This window comes from Hylaeus volcanicus, chromosome 4, assembly GCF_026283585.1.
Source record: "Hylaeus volcanicus isolate JK05 chromosome 4, UHH_iyHylVolc1.0_haploid, whole genome shotgun sequence".
NCBI classification, from domain to species: domain Eukaryota; kingdom Metazoa; phylum Arthropoda; class Insecta; order Hymenoptera; family Colletidae; genus Hylaeus; species Hylaeus volcanicus.
The window spans coordinates 23006750-23026501 of record NC_071979.1 but is presented as its reverse complement, the minus strand read 5'-3'; the positions used below and the strand labels follow the sequence as shown (position 1 = coordinate 23026501).

The window sequence follows — 19752 nt, the reverse complement described above, 5'->3', positions numbered from 1 at the left end:
AAAACCGACTACGTATAGATTACATGAATCGAGACCTTTTTTTTCGACCAGACGTTTACTACTCTCCGATGTCCTCGTTACACATTTGCGAAAATGCGTATTCATAGCGTTTAAGAGACGCCCTTTTCGACGAGCCTTGAAAGTAATTGAGCATAAATGATAGAGTAACCATCGATAGGACGATTTCTATTTTTGACGACGCTCTGCAACGTTGAAAACCGCTAATTACGTCCGTCCGGGCTTTTCAATTAGGCCTCACAGGCTTCTGGGAACCTTTCGAGAGAATATCCAGATTAAATGAGAATAGTGCGCGTAATCTCTAAACAATATATAGAATCTTGCACCGCATCTCGGAAAGAATTGTATTCAGCAGCTATTCGATAACTACATTAAGCCTAATTACTTAAAATTGATTTAATTGCTTGTCCTTGTTCTAGCTTCTTAATCTCGATGAAAGTAAAGCTGAAAACAAGTCTGGAAAGCTTCTCTCATCGCTTCCTTAATTTATGTAACGTGTAACGCAACTGAAGAAACTTTTCTACAAGTGAAAACAGAATCATATTTCTCGAGCTATTTCCTTTCGCCTAGTATATTGTACACCGACGTCACCGCGAGTGGCGATCTGTAATAGTACGTACATAGGTCTACGAAAGTATTTGGACGTTTACCAAATATCGCGAAAATCCAACAAAAATGATGCAACCGTTGAACAATTTTTAGATGTACCATCCTGTCTCGTCATGTGTTTCTCAATTAGGATTTGCGCTAATTTTGGTACCGTTGCGATTAGTTTCACAATTTGTGGGATAGAATCTTTATTATTCCTTACTATTTTTTTATTTTTTTTATTTTTTTGAGAAATGTTGAAGACACAGTGTATCGAAACACGGTTTACTCTATTCGGAATTGAGTTTATAAGTACAATATTTGAAGTCCTCTTACCGCACGAGTGACCTAAGCCAGGCGAAGTGACGACGAAACGCGATCTTCTCGAAACCGAACCAGCATTCTGGTTCGACGACTGTGTTCTCGCAATAATTTGTGGTACTTGCGAAACGATCACCGTGCACGATGCACGTCGATCATTTCGTTCGCCATGAGCAGCCTCGATCGATCCTAGGATCGATCGCGCGCCGAGGAATATAAAACTGTAGAATCTAGGTTGAGGTATGTCAGTAGCCTTTTGGTCAGTGTATCTCAAACTATGGGCCTCTCAATGAAAAGACACCTGTTGCTGGAATCAGTAGAATCTGGTGGAATGTTCACAATGTTTAATTTACACTGTTCGCTATGCAAACAAATAACCGTGAACAATTATACCATTCTCGTGTGGGTCTTCTCAGAATTTATTTAATAATAAAACTTAATTTCTGACTGAATGAGCAAATTTTCATTAATTCATGAAAAGATAAAATTATCCTATCGCAAACGAAAGATTTTTTAACAGAAGTGGAATAGAAAGTGATGAATATGTTGCAAATGAAAAACAATTTTTATCAATCGACTAACCAAAAATAATAGACAATCCAAATGTAACGAGGTGTAAACAATTGTTGCATTGATTTGAAAAAAGTTTCTATTTCGTCTAGGTTCTCTTCGTAGAGCCCCCAGAGGACCGCTGTTTGAGAAACACTGCCCTAAGCGATCTCTGATCGATTTTTTGTGCGTGCTTCGTCGCTTTTTTGTCCTTTGGAAACATAGAAAGAGTCGTCGTACTTGAGACACCTGGACACCTGATTATATATCAATATTCCAATACACGTGTGATTATAATATCTCCACTTATAACATAATTGACGACTGTCCTAGTAATTGACCGTTCGCGTGGACGTCGATTAATCTCCATTGAGCAACACTGTCCGTTACGATTAACAATCGTGAATGAAAAGTTACTGTGTTTTTATTTATATCAGAAACTTGTATTAGATGTAACTATCTTGAGCGATATATTCAAGTATACTCTTTTGTTCTGGGACTTGTTTATAATTAATAGAGTAGAATAGATAAGAAATTCTTGCGTTGCAATAACGTGGAAATAAATATAAAAAGAATCTAGAACGACCAACGGTATGATATGTTCCAAAAATTGAACAAATTGTATATTAAACAACAGAGAATTCTATAATTTTCTTAATATTTTGTAACCAAGTACTCGAGTATAAGGAATTCGCCGAATATTAAGAATTAAACTTGATTGAAAATAGAATTCTTGTGTAAAACATTATTTAATACAGCGCTCGTCTTACGTAACTTTGAAAAAGAGAAAGCGTTTCAAAATGGCAAACGGATTAAATAATTTTCAATCGTTGAATATGCAAACATACCGAAATGACACAATCCGGCCATTTTCGAGTCTATGGTAAAACTATCTTAGAGAATATTTTAAATAAATTTAACCTTTGAGTCATTGCTACTACTTTCTTAACTAAACGAAAAGAAATGCTCTTTACGCGCTTAAAATTTAACTTTTTGTTTAATACAGTGCACGAATAAGAATTGAAAGATGGTAACGATCGAATCTACGCTCCGGAAAAAAAATTGTACACGAGTATAAAACCAGTTAAAGGTTAAACTGTAAAAACTCACGAAGTGAAGGTTCGTAAATGTCAGGAGCGCATGTTCGCGGTCATTTGCGATGAGCTAACCGCGAGAGCGATATAACTATTATCAGTGAAAGTAATATACATATATATAAAATATTTTTTGGACGAGAAAACGTGCCACGTTCATCCGGAAAAGCAAGTATTCTTAATTGCAACAGCCTTGAGCGAAGCACATTCAACGAAACATCAAAAACAAGTAACCGGATGTGGTATTGAAAGAAACAGCTAGATGGCTGGTCAGAGTACTCGATAAAAGCACAGAGTAGTACATTCGAATTACAGGTACGTGATCGTGTCTTGCTCGTAAAACTCACAAAAGGGAGTAAAAAGACTTTGAATAAATACTGGGTCGTCTTACATGTTTGTGCTACTTGTTCTCCTATTCAAATAAATATTCAAATGTTGTGAAAAAATGTAATCACCTTTTCTACGATCTTTTCTTAGAAAGAAAATTTCCATGTACTTTTTGTTAAATATGAATACGAACTTGTGGTATAATGTATGTTTTTATCCCTCAGTAAGTTTATAGGTGTGCAAGATTTACAAAGGTCATCGTCTTTTACATCGAAAGTGAACATTTTATTCCTAATCACCAAATACATCGGGTGTCCCATCATTTCGTGGTTGATTTGGTATCGAAAGTGCACGTTCTATGGTTTCTGAAACGAAACTGGAGAGTTTCCTATGTTAATTCGCGCACCGGCTCGTCGAGTACAGTGCGCAGTAATTTAACAACAATCGCAATTGTAAAACTATTCACGCATTCCTATGCGTGCGTACGCACGTGGAACGTTGGCGAGAATTGACATGCCAAAAGCACAAACGCCGTGCGTCAATGAAGGAAATCTTCCTTATTGTACGCGAGTTATGGAGACGGACGACTATGAAACAGAACTTGCAAATCGACGATGTTAATGACCTTATATTTGCATTAACAATCAGTTTCAGACAGTTTCAATGACAAGTCGGCATTTTTTGCACAAAATCGGAGCTCTAGCATGGGTTATAAAAACGCAATGATCATAAAAGTAGGAGGAACAAAAACGTAACACCAAAGATTATAGACTAAAATTTAATAAAAAGGACATTGTTAGAAATATGACATAATTAGGAATTAATGCGCCAATTAATTTAGGCGCCATTTCTTTCTTCCTTGCGCTTTGTATCCAAGTTCACGATCTGCGTCTGACAATGATACCATTACCAAGCATTGAAGTCACTCAAGGAGAGCGATGATTGTAACAAGGAAGTTGCAAACAGACGATGTTAATGACCTTACATTTCCATTAACAAGGAAGATATTTGTAGCTGGTTCTAAACCTTCTTCAGGACACAATAAAATCACGATTATTTTTATCTCAGTTCCTTTTTTTTTTTTTAAAAGACGTGAGAAGGTATCCTGAAGAGTGCGAAACCCAGTGATAAATTGTAGAAAATCGTAGAAAACGTAGATGCTCTATAGTGGGTCTCGATTCGTAGGTGAATCCGTGTGTAAGAGATCTATACACGCGGGGCACAGCTGAACGAGCCGAGAAAGTCAAGAGCGTGGATTCCATGGGCTAACCATGCTCGAAGAAGGATATCTCACGGGCCAGTTAGCCTACTTACGAGAAGCGAGACTTGAAATTCGTCGCGTTGCCCTCAGCGACCGGTTTCTCGCTCTTACCGATAATATTGACTATCGTCGGCGTAAAAATAGAGAAACAGAATCTCCGCTCAAGCAACGCCCTGTCCAGCGAGCCATCGTTTACCTAAGACTTGCGTAATAACTAAGGACGATTAGCCGTCCGTCGATGTGCCGAACGTCAGCGTCAGCGAATCGCGAGCTATCGAAAGAAGATTTCAAAATCCGGTCTCCGTGTCACTTTCCAGCAGTGAAAGTCGTGCAATTCGTTTGGATGTTCGTCGAACAATTTATGGAAAACTTTCGTTAGAGGCCATTAAGGTGCTTAGAAATTCAGATGGAATTAGAAACTGTTGGCGAGAGGTTAATATTCTATAACAGAGTAGGCTCTGTTCGGAATATGTATCCGAAACAATTACTTCGTTTCTTTTTTCTTCGTTGATATATTTATTTGCTCTATTTGTAAACGGGGACTTCGTAGCACAAGGTTAATCGAAAAAAAAGAACATGCAAATCTCATTGTGCATTTATAAGAACTTCTATTTTACTTTGTAGAAAAGTATATAATACACTATGAAAAGGATATTACATCTTTATAACAGTTAAATGAAAATATTTGCAAAGTTATGAATTTTTTAAAACAGATCTAGATTTTAGATTGCATATTTTCATAAATATACACACGTAAATGAAATACATGTACAAACATATGTTATATATAATAAAATTACTAATTTTGAAATACCGTGTATACATATACAATTGTCGAATTTGAAAAGATTGAGAATTTACTTTAATAGATATTACACATGATGTATAAAATGGATTCAAATTCGTTCGCTGCGCATGCGTGCAGCGGTCAAGCGTCGCTTGCCCAGTCAATAGAAAGTTTAAATAATATTCCAAGTACTATCATCCAATATTACAACGAACACAGTTAATAATAATTAAAATATTGATTTTAGAAAATACTTTCGCTAAGAAATTGTTAACATTTTTAACGTGATGCTGTTTTATAGGTGTTAATATGAACTACGTCTGTAGCAGACGCCAACTAGGTCGTCTGCTAGGAACAGCTGACAGTTCGACCGCACAAAAACGTGGTTTCACGCAAACTTTACTGACGGTCTTTTACACGAGTGACTTTCCATTCATTGTCACGTGGATCTGTCATTAGAATTGCAACACGCGCATGTACATAACAAAAATAGTCTTTGTACGTTCAATATATCACACTAAATTTCCTCGATACAGTAACTCAAGTTACCGACACGTACATTCAGACACACAGAGCCGACATTATGTAATTTACTAAGTCTACAAAGTCGGATACAATCGTCTATTTTACACATTTTATCAACACTGACGGATTATTTTATACTCTTTTTTCGAAATCCTTGCGGGAATCGACACGGTAAACCAAATGATTAATAGCGAAAAAAGATTCTTAAACTTGAAGCGAATGTAGGTTATGTCGGCAACAACATGCGGATGATTCGCGATATTCCATCAAAGATGAATGAAATAGAAAGAATTTATGGGCGTGTTGTAAAGTACCTATGCTCTGTAAGCTCAGAAATAATTTGTGAATACAGCGACAAAGCTATGTTGACCGTAGATAAGATTTCCTTGTGCATTGGCAACTACACTGTAAAACGAAATTAACGTACCTGACAATGTTGAACCAAAGCACTGGTCTGCTGGTCGATTCTGGGTCGTGACTTGACACATGTCGTTGAAACTTTCCTTCGTAATTGGGCGAAATGTCCGAACTGGCACAATTTCTCTGCACGGGCACAGAGCCTACTCGACCCTATACACGCCATAGCGAAAACTGTAGTGAGGCGAGTCACACGACTCGTGGAGACTTTCGAGTTCCGCTAGTCCCCACCGATACTTCAAAATCACTCCCCCACCCACTTTTCCCTTCCCCACTTGTAAACACAACTGCTGTGCACGGCATTAATCGGAGCTGTATTCAAAATAATTCAAGACTTTGGCCATCGAATAATTTACGAAGAAAGTATTATCTCGAAGGAACGCTAAATAAATCGATTGTTAGCGACATCTAATGTAAAATGTGTGTCATAATTTTGTCATTCAAACTTTGTTACATTTTACAGACTTCTTATTAATCCCTATATGTACTTTCGTATAATTTAAAATAAACCTTTTATCATCTATTGTAGAGTATGATTTCAACGAGAGTAATATATAATGACAGGGCAGAATTGTTTAGAAATTACTGCATAAATGGGAATCATCCTTAATCTCACGTGCTATTCTATCTGTGTTTTGTTGTATATGTACACACACTGATCTATGCTAGCCTTTAAACATGGCGAGCGGTCTTATGAGTAGGTTATCTCGTGCTTTTAAAACATTTGAGCAAGCAATTGATATTATTCTTGGTCGAGGTTTCCCACCAGGTAAAAACAATAACGTTACTTATGTGTAACGTATATTATAATTGTGATTGTGTAATTACACTTTAAAAATAAGAGATTTTATATTGTTAACTTTCCTAACCTCTGAAGATTATGATAAATTGAAATTAATTATAAGCAATTGTCAAATATTTTATATTTAACGCTATAGTCATAAAATATTATTTACCTTCATTCAGGAGGATTGTGTGCAATCGATTGTAACCATGTGATGAATCAAGTACAGCCTAGTAATGGTTCTAAACGATCTTTAAAAGATATTTTGAACGATGGATTTTTATGGGCTGTACCTAAATGCCGTCGATCTGTTGAAAAACGACTTAACAGAAAATTCGGTTATCCTGAATATAATTGGAAGCCGCATGTTCCCAAAACTAATATTTTAATGTGCAGAAAATGTGGTCATGATTACGAGGCTGGCACTCTTTGCGGTAAAACATCTAATATGATTTTAAATATTAAAATATTTACATAAATGAGTAATGAACATTGAATATATCAATTTACGTTTTTTCAAATTTGTATAGGATATTGCTATGAAATAGTAAAAAAGGAAACAATGGAAATTCAAGAAGTTATAAAAAATGAATTGGGATTACAGCCAGTAGAGGAAAACATTGTTGTATTATATGAAGGAGAAAAAAAACATATGTCAGACGAGTTTTGGAAGGTACTCAATTTACTTATACTATTAATTATAATGTGTACTTGACACAGAAACTAATATGTATGTCTGATATATAATGCATAATCATTTTGATACAGAAACAAAGAATCGTTGAATTACCTAAGAAAAGACCTGAATGGTTTAATCAGAATTTACTACAATCTACAGCAAAAGAACCATCTGACTCAGAAGATGTAAAAACTAAAGATTTGCCTTAAATAAATATCAAGAAGGTTTTACATTGGCAAGGTATTTTGTTTGTATTAAATAAACTTAAAAGAATAATTGATATATTGTTTAAATTTACTATTACAATTGCAGGTAACTTCACAATATTGTACTTCTCTGTTTTCATAAACAATCGTATTCACTATTTGTATATTAACTCTCTTTATTCAAATTGCATTTCCATGTATGATGATTATTTGCTACCCGTAAATACTATTTAGATCAATAGCTTATAAAATTCAGTAATCGATAACACTTCTAACCCTGGCCTAGTTACCCCACTTTCAGATAATATGTATACTATTTATATGTCCTATCTGTTTTTAAAATAGCATATATGCAAAATTTGCAAAGAAATTGAAATTACAAAATCATAACAAGTACCCGTATCTTCAACAATTATTAGTGAACAATTTCAAAACTGCTTGATGCGTCTTTACTAAAGTGACTTAACACATGTTCATGAAATTCTATAAACAAAGTAGCTTTCCCATAAAATAATCCACATAATGGACAAATTCTATTGACTTGTTCTGTATTATCCGTGGAGTTGGAACATTTGTCTAAACATAAACTCGACGTTTGTAGGCTGGTTTGAGTTGCGCCATGTTCTTTAAAACTTTCATCAGAATCAAATTGTGTGCCTGTTTGGCACATTTTTTTATTTGCGTTCATGCGACAAATATTACACATAGCTCCTGTAAAGTTAATATTTCTATTTTGGTTGACAATACTTCGTTGTGTGGGTAATAAACACTTGCTTGCTATATTGTACTTACCTTCTTTCATTTTTTTAAAATGCTGCAGTGCTCTTTTTAATTTAGTTTGTTGCGCTAATAAAGTATTTCTCATTTGAGTCAATCTAACATCATGTTGTTTGAGTAATTCCAAATCTGTATCCGAATCCTCTGGGTAAGTGAAACCAATATTTTGTAAATTGAATTCAGTATTGTTTTGTAGTTCAACCATCTAATTATATAACAATGAAATCTAAGTACACATGCCTTATAAATTTAATAGATTTATTATGGTATTATTTACTTACCTCTGCATATTGTTGTTCAAGATCAGACTTTTCTAACATAATGCTATTTATAAGCCTTAATGATATTTCCTCTAAACTCTGTTCCCTTCCACCTAAAAGTACAAATATAATGTAAAGTTTTATACATTTGTTACATCTAGTAGGTATTCTATAATCAAGTATAAATCATTACTTGTAGTTAACAGTTCATTACCATCTTCCTGTTTTGTGGTATGAGAAACACCATCAAAATTATAGGACACAATCTCAGATGGTTGAGCTGGAGAATGTTGTTTAAGTGTATCAGAGATTTTCGTTAATTGGCTTCCTAATGATTTATTTGTTCTTGTTAATTTTGTTAATCTTTTCCATAATTGGCGATTTTCTGCTGCTACCATAAAAATTTGATGAGTGAGTTGAGACTTCTGTTTCGTAAGCTCTTCTACTTCTTCCTGTCAACCAAACTGTATTAAAGTATAATGCATAAAAGTGTAAAGTACAAATACTTTGCACATTAATATAAATATATAAACCTTTAAGTTTTGTACAATAGTTTTCTCATTATTATCATTGACTTTCACAATTGCTGTAGACTCATTTTTAGCACATTCAATCTTCAAACACATATTTTCTTCTTCGACGATAGTTAACCTTGTTTCTAATTGTCGACAACGTTCTTTCATGGTTTTTAATGCAACTCGTAATGCATAATATGAACTATGTTTATCGTCATCCAAGTTCTCTGAATGATCCATATCACTCATAATAGAGCAGTATCAGTTACACAATTTAACAGTCACTAAAGTTATAATTGCAATTTCGATCTTCTGCATAAGTTAAGATAATATACAAGGAATAAACGTAAATGTTATGTATTTACATCACGGAGAAGGGAATATTACAGATGTAGTGTAAAAAAAGTGTTTCACAATGAAAAATAATTAGATTAATAATTTTCATAAGATGTTTACATTAGGTTAGATCGTTACATATTTTAGTAGTTTAGTATTATCAGAAAAGTATCATTGCTCGTAAATAAATCTTTACGTCTGCAATTTCGTCTGTTCATTAAAATTAGTTGATAAACATAGGCATCGATCAACGACCATCATTCCCGATATAACAACGCATTTTTTGTGAATCCCCTTGTTGAGAAACCGTATCGTAATATTTGTATAATTATTAGTCAGCAATATACTTTCACTATTTTGTTTATATTTATGAAAAAGGTAAACATGACGAAATGCGTTACGTGCATTTAATCTCAACACAACTGACAGTTCCTTTTAAATGCTATCACGAAAGTAATTGACGCACTCTTACGTTATATTTATATAGGATGTTTTCAAAGTCCCTATTTATTTTTATAACTGGCCAAAGTGGTTTTATTTATAAAAGAAAATCACTGATTTCAACACCAACCAAAACGCTTACTCGAAGTAGAAGTGCTTGGTTGGTGCCAGAGTTGGTGACTTTCTCTTAGAAACGTCTTGTTTCTAATTGTTATTTATGTATACAGGGTGTCCCAAAAATGTTGTAACACATTGAAAAGGGTGGTTGGGGAGGTGATTTGAAACAACTTTTTCCTTAACGAAAATGTTGTCCGAGGTTTCGCTGAGGAGATATTAACGGAAAACGTCAACCAATCAGAGCGCACGGATACCGTTGGAGCGGCCGCGGTAGCGAAGGCTACGAGCTAAGCGGGCGCCTCAATGGCCTTCGATGCACGTCGAGTCGCTTGTTCGCGTACAAGCGCGGCCGCTTAGCACATAGCCTTTACTACCACGGCCGCTCCAACGGTATACGCGTGCTCTGATTAGTCAGTGTTTTCCGTTAATATCTCCTCAACGAAGCCTCGGACAACATTTTCGCTAAGGAAAAAGTTGTTTCAAATCACCTCTCGAACCACCCCTTTCAAGATGTTACAACATTTTTGGGACACCCTATATACACAAAGTAGTGGTGATTTGAAACAACTTTTTCTTTAGCGAAAATGTTGTCCGAGGCTTCGTTGAGGAGATATTAACGGAAAACACTGACCAATCAGAGCGCGCGTATACCGGTGGAGCGGCCGCGGTAGCCTATGAGCGCGGCCGCTTAGTGCGTAGCCTTCACTCCACCGGCATCCGCGCGCTCTGATTGGTCAGAGTTTTCCGTTAATATATTCCTAATGAAGCCTCGGACAACATGTTCGCTAAGGAAAAAATTGTTTCAAATCACCCCTCCCAACCACCCCTTTCAAGGTTTTACAACATTTTTGGACACCCTGTATATGTTTAGACCTAAACTGCGTCATCTTTGGGAAAACGCCCAAGTTTGTTGAGGAATAATTCTAAATTCAATCCGCTAGATGCCACCACTTTGTTATGAATACCGACATTAAGTTATATTCATTTAAATTATTTTATTACATTCAATATTAAACTTCTAATTTTACTACAAGTATTAATATACTACAATGTCTCTAAGACAGCGTTTTCTGCCGTTTATTTCACGCAATGAAACTTTAAAGAAATTGACTATCACAGATGATGGTAATATACTTTACTTTGTTAAAAATGTAAGTTCAAATTTATAAATCGAAGAACAGATGTTCAAATTATTGCGCATTATTATTGACACGACATTAGAGTTCGTATTTATGCAAAAAAAAAGTAAAATATACAAATAACTACAATTGGTAAAATATACAAATAACTACAGTCGGTAACTCGAACCTTGTGGCGCCATCTAGTAGTTCAAAATTGAATTATTTCTCGACAAACTTGAGCGTTTTCCCGATAGAGGCGCTGACCAAAGGTCGATAAATTAGTTCGGGTTGTTCACCGCTAGATGGCTATCGATTTTAGCGCCCACATTTTAAAATTGATATGGTCTGTAATTATTCTCTTAATACAAGGACGTTTTTTAATTTTGACGTCTCACATAAGCTTGTAAAACGAGAAAGGATTCTATAACAAATATAATTTTGATTGAATGCAACTATTTACAACATCTTTTACACGATAATGAATAGAATTACGAATTACTCTACGTTATTACTCTAAACGTTAGGTCTATGTTGAATTTTCTTAATATAGAGCTCAACAAATCCATTAATAAGTTTAACTTAATTCGGTTAAAGAGCAGCGTGATATTATTTATCATAAACATTTCTAGGAAGACACGAATGAGTGTTTGCTTCGGTGGGGCGGAAATTTGCACGCGTCGGGGTTCTCTCGGTATTCGACTTGCATTCCCCTTTCTTTAACCTCGTTTCCACGCAAAACTCGCATTGTTATGCCGCGTATAGGCGTGTTCGACTGCGCTATAAGATCCGAAATGGAATCTGGTTAATTCATTCGGCGTACCGCGCCGCTTTGTTGTGCCTCCAATAAATCGCAGTATTTTGGAATAAATTTAAAGAGAAACAATGCCGTGCCCCAATTTTAGCGTTGCCCGACCTTACGAACAAATATTTCTCCTTCACAATTGAAGGTTGAAGGGGGATTCCCTGTATGCAACGAGAATGATTCGCTATGTCCGTAAAAGCTCCTTTAATGTGTTTTTCAACCGTTCGTTTCGTCGCCTTTTTTTTTTCTCATTTCTTAAAAAATACTGGATACTTGGTCGGACACCTTTCGCTTTCACTCGAGCAACGTTGGCTAGTCTGGATGTTGTAGACAGCTAACAAGAAACGTTTTAATTCCTTCATATCTCGCATAACGGAATTTATTTTGTCGTTTTTTTAGGAGACCGATCAGTTATCTCGCGAGGCTGGCGGTGAGAGTGGATCTCCCATGCTTATAATCATCAGATACAGTGGGTCTAGAAAGTATTCGTACACCGATTAATTTCCAAAAAAACTATGTAAAATTGTGATTTCTTCACTTATTTTTTATAAACAATGACATTCTACGTATTCTCGGAAATCTCTAGAACAGAAATACATTACAAAAAAAAAAGATACCTATTTATGTAAGTTGCGAAATTAACAAGAAAAAGAAACAATTAATCGATAGAAATGTTGAAGCAATAAATATTCGCACAACCGTTTAAAAGTACTGTACTGGAAATATGATGTTTTCTAATTCGTACGGAGCAATAAACTGATGTGTTTACGTTACAAACTCTACTGTAAATGGTTCGTCATAAGAATCGTACAAATACTTATTGCTTCTATACTTTTACCCACTTTTCGCATCTTTTTGTTAATTTCACAAATTATATTAATTAGTAAATGTTGTTTGGACTATATCTACCTTAGAGACTTCCGAGAATATGTAAAATATCATTGATTATAAAAAAAGAGTCAAGAAACTACAATTTCACAGAAAAGTTTTTTGGTAAATTGATCGGTGTACGAATACATTCTACACCCACTGTATCTAATACAGAATAAAAGTGTTAAATAAATATCTTCGAATTAAACAAAGATTTACAACGCACGCTATAATCACTTCTAAATTTCACGCATCGTTGAAAGAGAACTTTTAATCGATCCAATCTATTCGTGTTTCGCATTGTTTCTGCAATTTGCGACACAATATTTTTCTAGCCCTCTTTCTCCCTACCTTCCGAAAAAAAAACTCGATCGAACGCTTTCCAAACCATTGAGGAGTAACGCGTGTAACAACCTGCAACGGTTACGTACGATAATCCATCGTAATCCATTATCCGTTCGTCGTTGGTCGTTAAACCGTGCGCGGGTAATTGCGATATCTCGACAAAATGTTGCTATTACTGCATTAATTGCTATTCAGGAAGCGATACAGTCCAGTAATTGGAGCCCCGACGCGGGAAAAGTATATTTTCTCCCGCGAAATGGAATGCAAATATCCGTATTAACCTATTGGAGGACTGGTTTCTGACGCATGTGACTTGTGAAATTATTTTTGAGTACGAATTAATTAATGGCAATGCGAAATAATTAATAGCTTCAAACAGTTCGTGTCACGTGCTCGAATTTGGTCCTATGTCTTCTGAAGTAGGAGGAGAAATTCATTACTAAATTTTAGTCTAAGAATCACTAAAATTGAATTAAAAATTATTTAAATTCATGTATGCATCGGAATTATTTCATTCAGGTACATTTAATGAACTTGAAAGGACTCATACGCCAAGGATATTTCTTTCACGCCTAGGAAAAAGTTTAGAACCGAGGAGGTTAACGGGATAAACAGGTGCTTTGGTCGTGGGACGTTGATTGGTGCATTAGCGTCTCGATTATCCGGAAACAATGAGGGACAGGCTCATCTCCGTTACAGAAATGGGGAAACTGCAGTCTCCAAGTTTCTTTTCATAAATGGGTCTTCCTTAGGTCGTTGAAATTTATTTCTTACTTATTAGTATGACGAGAAAGGCTCGATAATCATTATGGGTGCTATATGTATAAGAACATTAATATTAAAATATCCAATCGTTACAAGGATATAAATTTTGGCGAGCAACTCCATTTTTATCCCACAATACTTTACACATTTATATAGCCAATTATAATCGAGATATAAATAATATTAAAATTCACGTGTGTATTGCGAATCTTCATGGGTTCATGGAAGTATCGTCAACGGAAGAAGATGACCGTGGCGATCGCGAGGAACCCGGAAGGAACAGGTCATCTCATCTGCGGCGAGCAGCGGATTCACGCTGGCCAGGTGAGCACAGGTAAATAGACCCGGTCCAGTGCACGGCTGGCCGTCGACTCGGCAGGTAGCGTTTGTTGAACGAGACGGAGACGAAGGATCGAGTGCGTTCAACTCGTGGATCGCGCGTGATCCACGCCGGTCGACCTTGGCACCGCGATCACTGGGGATGAAGGGGACCGCGGACGCGGAGGTTCCTTCCTGTCGGTACGTGCACACTGAATGCTCTCGGAATTCTAAAATACAATTCGTACACGGGGTGGGACACCTCAAAACGGGTCACTCGGGTACCTGGTTCATTCTTGGAACGAGAAACGAATTTTTTCGAGGCAGGAGACGTTTCATTCAGGGGGGCACATGGTTTGGCGTTGGTCTGTTTGAAGGCAGAGAGATCAAAGAGACTTTTAGAATGAAAAAACTAAGAAAATTCTTTCTGTTAGGATAATTTAACACGAAACTTTGAGGTGGTACTAGTTTATTTTGGGTCAGAAAATAGATTTCTATCGAGAGCTTATGTCAAGTATTAGGTTGTCCTAAAAGTTTAGACAAAATAGACAATCTAATTTTTTAGACATAGATGCTGTAACAATAATGAAGCGAAATGAATCGTACAGAATTCAGTGATGTAACATAAAACATAAAATATTGTGTATATATTAATTATTAATAAAACGAAAGAAAGTTTCGGGACAACCTAATACTTTGGCTGGCAGAAAGAATCATGAAAACTGCCTAGAAACTAGTCAGAAAGGAAGGCGTGCTTAATCATTAGTGTCAACTGATGGAATAGAGAATTAATTACATCGAAAACCCGATTGTCTCCCTTTCGTTTCAAAAATATAGCGCGTTTGACAGTAATGAATTGTCCTCGTTAAAAATAAATCTGTAGCACCTAGATGAAAAACTTACCCTACTTCGCCCCAGGACTTTTCTAATACTCTCGCGAAGCAATCGTGGGTCCGAAAATAGAACTCCCTTTCGGATGATCGTTCGTAGAATTCCTCCCATTCGAGAGGAATCGACTACGTCCGTCGATCGCGTAGTCCATAACGAGCAGAAATGATCGCACTTATTGTCGACGAAGACACGGGAACGCGGAAAGCGGGTTACCAGGCTATCGGTGGCCGGTGATCCGCGATGAAGGGAGAAAAGGGGACAGGAACGGGGAAGAATAAGGCCGAATATTTATTCCGCGAGCGATCGAGCGTGGAGGTGTCGGTTGAATTTCAAATCGGGCCGCTGTTTCGCTCGCGAACCGATGTTCTTTCGCGACGGACGGCAGCCATCGTTTAGAGCGATCATTTGCCTAATATCGCCTGCTGTTTCCCAACCCCTCGCCGCTTTGGGAGGGAGGAAGTTTAAGCTGGAGAGCAGGGTTTCGAAATGCACTAAAAAGAACACAGGTGACGTTTATCAAGGAATAAAAGATCTCTGATGGTTATTCAGTGGTGTATTTAATGAATTAGCTGTAAGTGCTGATACTGCGGATTTTATGCATTTATAATACAAACTATTAGCTGAAACGGAAAATAATGTCGTTTTTGCAATTTTAAATACTTGTTTATCGTTCATCAGCTCATTGATTTTTATCGATCTGGCATTGACAATTTGCACACTAGATGGCAAAACGCTATTGATAACGGGAGCGATTTTACAAATATAAATTAAAAATAGAAATTTATAAAAAATTTGTTTGAATTTAATGTCAAAGAAACGACATTACTTTCCGGTCCACCTAATAATTTATGATATACATGCTAAACATAAAGGTACGTACACTTATGCAAGACGAAACAATATTATAAATCGTGGATTATATTCAACACGTGTTATGTATATTTTTTGCATGTTTTCCATATATTACTGTAAGCCATAAATGTATAAAATCTGCAGTCTAGTTATTAATTACAGCACTACCGAGACTCTGTTTGTTGTATGGAATACTTTAGATCCATGGAAGAAGCTTATTATCTCTGAAAAGTTTATACGAAATTTGTATTTAGAATGCATATAGGTATAAGGAGCTGGGAATAAAGTTTTCGATTGAAATCGAATGTATACATGTATATCGTAAGGAAGGAATTTTATAAGTGATTCTTTCGAGCATAGGAGGCTTTAAAAAATAGACTTCAAACGGAGAAAAATATATCTTTAGGTTTTTTTCCAAAATTTAGCACCGCAGAGTTTGGAATTCACGATTAAAAATTTAGAAGTAACTGTTTAGAATATATTAGGTTGTCCCAAAAGTTTCTTTCCTTTTATTAATAATTAATACATACACAATATTTTATGTTTTATGTTACATTACAAAATTGTGTACAATTATTTCGCTCCATTACTGTTACAGCATCAATGTCCAAGAAATTAGATTGTCTATTTATATAAACACTGCCACACAAAATAATTGAATGCAACTCACGAAAGAAACATTTAGGACAACCTAATACAATACAATCCTCGCCTCATCGAACTACAAAGGTATCAGTACTGACAATACATGGTAGCCTAACGGTCTCCTCGTGACTCGAAATGAGAATTCATTCCGAAGTTATTTGTTCCCCCATATGTTCCCAATCTTAAAAAATTGAATCGACTCGCATGTGTCTATTTACGCGGGAATAATTGCGTTGTGCGTGGCAGGGTATTGTGTTCCACGAAGAACGAACAGCCGTGCCGAATACACAGATTAAACGGTACAACTGGTAGTGCTCGTGGCATCACTGACCCCTCTGGTACCACAGCCGACTGCTCCGGTAAAGACAGTCGCAATAGCAGCACGATTACTTCGTATCCGCACGAAAGACCGGAATCCCAGGCGATTATCCGCTCGCGGATCGGCTATGAGCATTACGAAAATCGCTGGTAACTCTCTCGCAACGCGTTGAACCGTCCGGTGAAAAGTTTAGATTTCGGTCGAGATTCATACGAATATTTTCTCAGGTCTTTGGAAATACGCTGGTCGAAAGATAAAGACGAAGCTTAAGCTTCGGGTGAGTTAGTACGTTCGTTTGATAATTTTCAAATTACTAAACAGAATTATAATTGTGTTTTGTTGAAGGATCGACAGGATTGTTCCGTTTTAGACAGTTTCAAATTTTAATTAATCAGCGATACTTTGTGCATCGAATCGTTACTATTTTCGATCCTTTATACGTTATTTTTAGATCAACTAAATTCTGTTGTAACATCCTAAACTTTACATTTCAATTCCAAGTTCGAAACAAATTACGGATTGCAAGATTGATATTTGATGGTCGTATAAAGACGGCATTGAGCATTCGAGCCGCGATTTATCGTAGTTATAAAACATAACTGTACCGTTATTTGTACATGCACGAGGCAATATTCGTGTGCACACACAGCATACGTAGCCCGCTATCAATCATTCCTCTGAGAATTGTGTTTCGCACGGCGCCATTGCATCACGCTCGCCCCCAAAATTATATAACTTCCTGCGCTACGGTATCAGACGTTGCGTAAAGACAAAGTGCAGGGAATCGTTGGTAAAGAATACTCGTTTGCTCATTTGTCGAGGCAATTTTATCGTTTCCGCAAAATATTTGTTATTTTTATGTTTAAAAAATAATATTGCTTCTTAGATTTATTTCGATAATTTCATTTGCGAAGTACAGGGAAATGTTACAAGTAGTAAACGCCCATTTTCGAAGCTGAGAAACAGTTGGGAACCGGCCGAACCAGCCTGCGAACTAATTCCAACGCCTAACTAGTTCCGCCCGTGCACTTTATCCAGCGCATTCCTCGTGAAAGGGCACTTGATACACGCGCGCACCTACGAATGGACTTTCTGCGGCCAGGAAATTACGTCTAACCAATAGATCAACGAGAACGAGTACTATTTTTATCTCTGCAACGTTAAAGTCAGTTTTAAATGGTTCTGTAAAAATTTCCTTGTATCATTGTTGGTCTTGGATCCTTTAGAATGAATCATCCACCTTTGTCATTCATTTGGGAGTTCAGTGTTATGGGAAAGGAGTAAATTCTGACGAGTGGGTGTTGTAGTCGTCTATGGTGGCGCTGTAACAGTCTGTAATTTATATTTGTAGATTTATAGATTTACAGATATCCATATCCCTATATTTCTATATTTCTATATCCTTAACCTCCTCAGGTACGATTTCTTTTGTTATTATCAAATTTTTGTTCTTTTTATAATTGACAGTAATTATAATTATAAGAAGGTTAAATTTATAAATTTTAGTACTTTAGTTAGTGTTCGTACTATTTTAATGTTTAAATATTTCCCTATGATCTTATGTCCTGTTTTAGTAAACGACCTTCCTTAACAGGAAGTACCTCGACCACGTTAGCATAAAAAATCGATTGTTTTCGGTATTGAGTACACTCTTAACTCAGGGTGTGACATACTTTCGGAAATCACCTTGTGCATAATGTTGTCTATGGACTTAATTCCTCACGGAGCATGTCGTTTAGCGGCATTAAATTTTGGACTTGACCCACTTGGGCTCCAAGTCCTTCAATTTTACAGGACTTGAGGTCCTCGTATCTGCCATACTTCTTTCGTTAACAACGGGCCACTTAAACGGACCCCGTGCGTCATTCCGTCCTGTTACAAAAGAAAATCTAAAATTATTAACAAATTTAAAAATACACACTAGGTGTTACTCAATCTCTTCCTATTATAATAAAAGTGTTAATTAACCACCGTGTAATTTGATTCCGACAAGAAAATCTGCCTATAAATAATTGCGTAAACGTTCATTCCAAGCTTCGATCGGAAATTACTCAACTCAACCACGGTACAAGTTAATATGAAAGCCATACTTGTCCCATAAAAACTGTTTTACGATCGACGTTCTCTATGTCGTTACATGCCTTGAGAATTTATCCACATTTGTGGAATCTCCGTAGGGTAAAACTGCTGCGAGCGATGAAAGGAGAGCGGTTCTCATGAACAAACAACTACCAGAACCTACTTAAGTCGAATTCTTTTGTCCATTCTTGACAAGATCCAGACGATTCCGTGTCATTCGGTCAGTCTTCGAATATTCGGATTTCTCGGTCGACGATTCACCGCGTAGAGCATGATCGAACACTGTAAACCTGCTCGCGGATCGCAGGAATGGTAATAATTGCTTTTAGTGCCTCGCAACGCATACATTTAACACAGTTTTGGGAATCCAGCTAGGACGCTAACTTTCTCCGATACTCCATAAAATCGTTTCATAGTCTGGAAACGATCGAACGATCCGGGTTACGGATTTACGAAACTCGTAATAGGCACATAAAATTACGAGATTCGATAATCCGTGATGAACGGATTCAAGCTCCTGGAAGGGATTGAAGCCTGAGGAAACACGATAGACGATCGAATCGCTGTTAGGATTAAAATCATTAGAGAAATGATGTGTTTTAAGTGAGTTCTAGATTAATTGTAAATAGATTAGTAAGTTTTTCTTTTTTTAATTGAATTAATATTTAAACGATAGATAACTTCGTGATTTTTGGAGCCCATCCTTGGTGTGTATTAAGAAAATAAATTAAACGGAGTTAGGT

General features: G+C 36.4%; 3 protein-coding genes across 6 annotated transcripts in view; 1 reads left to right on the top strand and 2 right to left on the bottom strand.

Annotated features, from left to right (window-relative positions):
- The window catches only part of LOC128875759 (all trans-polyprenyl-diphosphate synthase PDSS1), a 43184-nt gene extending 37018 nt beyond the window's left edge, over positions 1–6166 (bottom strand). The window contains exon 1 of one of the 2 annotated variants that reach the window (XM_054121619.1): positions 5898–6166. In XM_054121619.1, coding sequence (XP_053977594.1) covers positions 5898–6053 — 156 coding nt within the window. In that variant the 5' untranslated portion in view covers positions 6054–6166. The remainder of the gene's footprint in view (positions 1–5897) is intronic. The other variant, XM_054121621.1, reaches the window with a different exon arrangement.
- Positions 6167–6507: 341 nt separating this feature from the next.
- Positions 6508–7720, top strand: LOC128875761 (39S ribosomal protein L32, mitochondrial). Its single transcript, XM_054121625.1, has 5 exons — positions 6508–6656; positions 6854–7105; positions 7202–7344; positions 7440–7590; positions 7663–7720. The coding sequence occupies exons 1-4, from the start codon at positions 6566–6568 to the stop codon at positions 7557–7559; spliced, it is 606 nt and encodes a 201-aa protein (XP_053977600.1). The 5' UTR covers positions 6508–6565; the 3' UTR covers positions 7560–7590; positions 7663–7720.
- LOC128875760 (protein spindle-F) lies at positions 7615–10013 on the bottom strand. 3 transcript variants are annotated; one of them, XM_054121624.1, is made up of 5 exons: positions 9127–10011; positions 8808–9045; positions 8615–8706; positions 8349–8538; positions 7615–8267 (listed from the first exon to the last, which is right to left on the bottom strand). In XM_054121624.1, the coding sequence occupies exons 1-5, from the start codon at positions 9355–9357 to the stop codon at positions 7972–7974; spliced, it is 1047 nt and encodes a 348-aa protein (XP_053977599.1). In that variant the 5' UTR covers positions 9358–10011; the 3' UTR covers positions 7615–7971. The 3 variants fall into 3 exon arrangements, with proteins under 3 accessions (XP_053977599.1, XP_053977597.1, XP_053977598.1); XM_054121622.1 differs by having other exon boundaries at positions 7615–8538; positions 9127–10013; XM_054121623.1 differs by having other exon boundaries at positions 7615–8538; positions 8808–9057; positions 9127–9267.
- Positions 10014–19752: the final 9739 nt, after the last annotated feature.

Coding starts and splice junctions, on each gene's coding strand:
- LOC128875761 (XM_054121625.1), top strand. CDS start 6,566: ATGGCGAGCGGTCTTATGAGTAGGTTATCTCGTGCTTTTAAAACATTT. Junction 6,657..6,853: donor TGGTCGAGGTTTCCCACCAG/GTAAAAACAATA, acceptor ACCTTCATTCAG/GAGGATTGTGTGCAATCGAT. Junction 7,345..7,439: donor TGTCAGACGAGTTTTGGAAG/GTACTCAATTTA, acceptor ATTTTGATACAG/AAACAAAGAATCGTTGAATT.
- LOC128875760 (XM_054121622.1), bottom strand. CDS start 9,357: ATGAGTGATATGGATCATTCAGAGAACTTGGATGACGATAAACATAGT. Junction 9,046..9,126: donor CTATTGTACAAAACTTAAAG/GTTTATATATTT, acceptor TTTGGTTGACAG/GAAGAAGTAGAAGAGCTTAC. Junction 8,539..8,614: donor TTGAACAACAATATGCAGAG/GTAAGTAAATAA, acceptor TTATATAATTAG/ATGGTTGAACTACAAAACAA.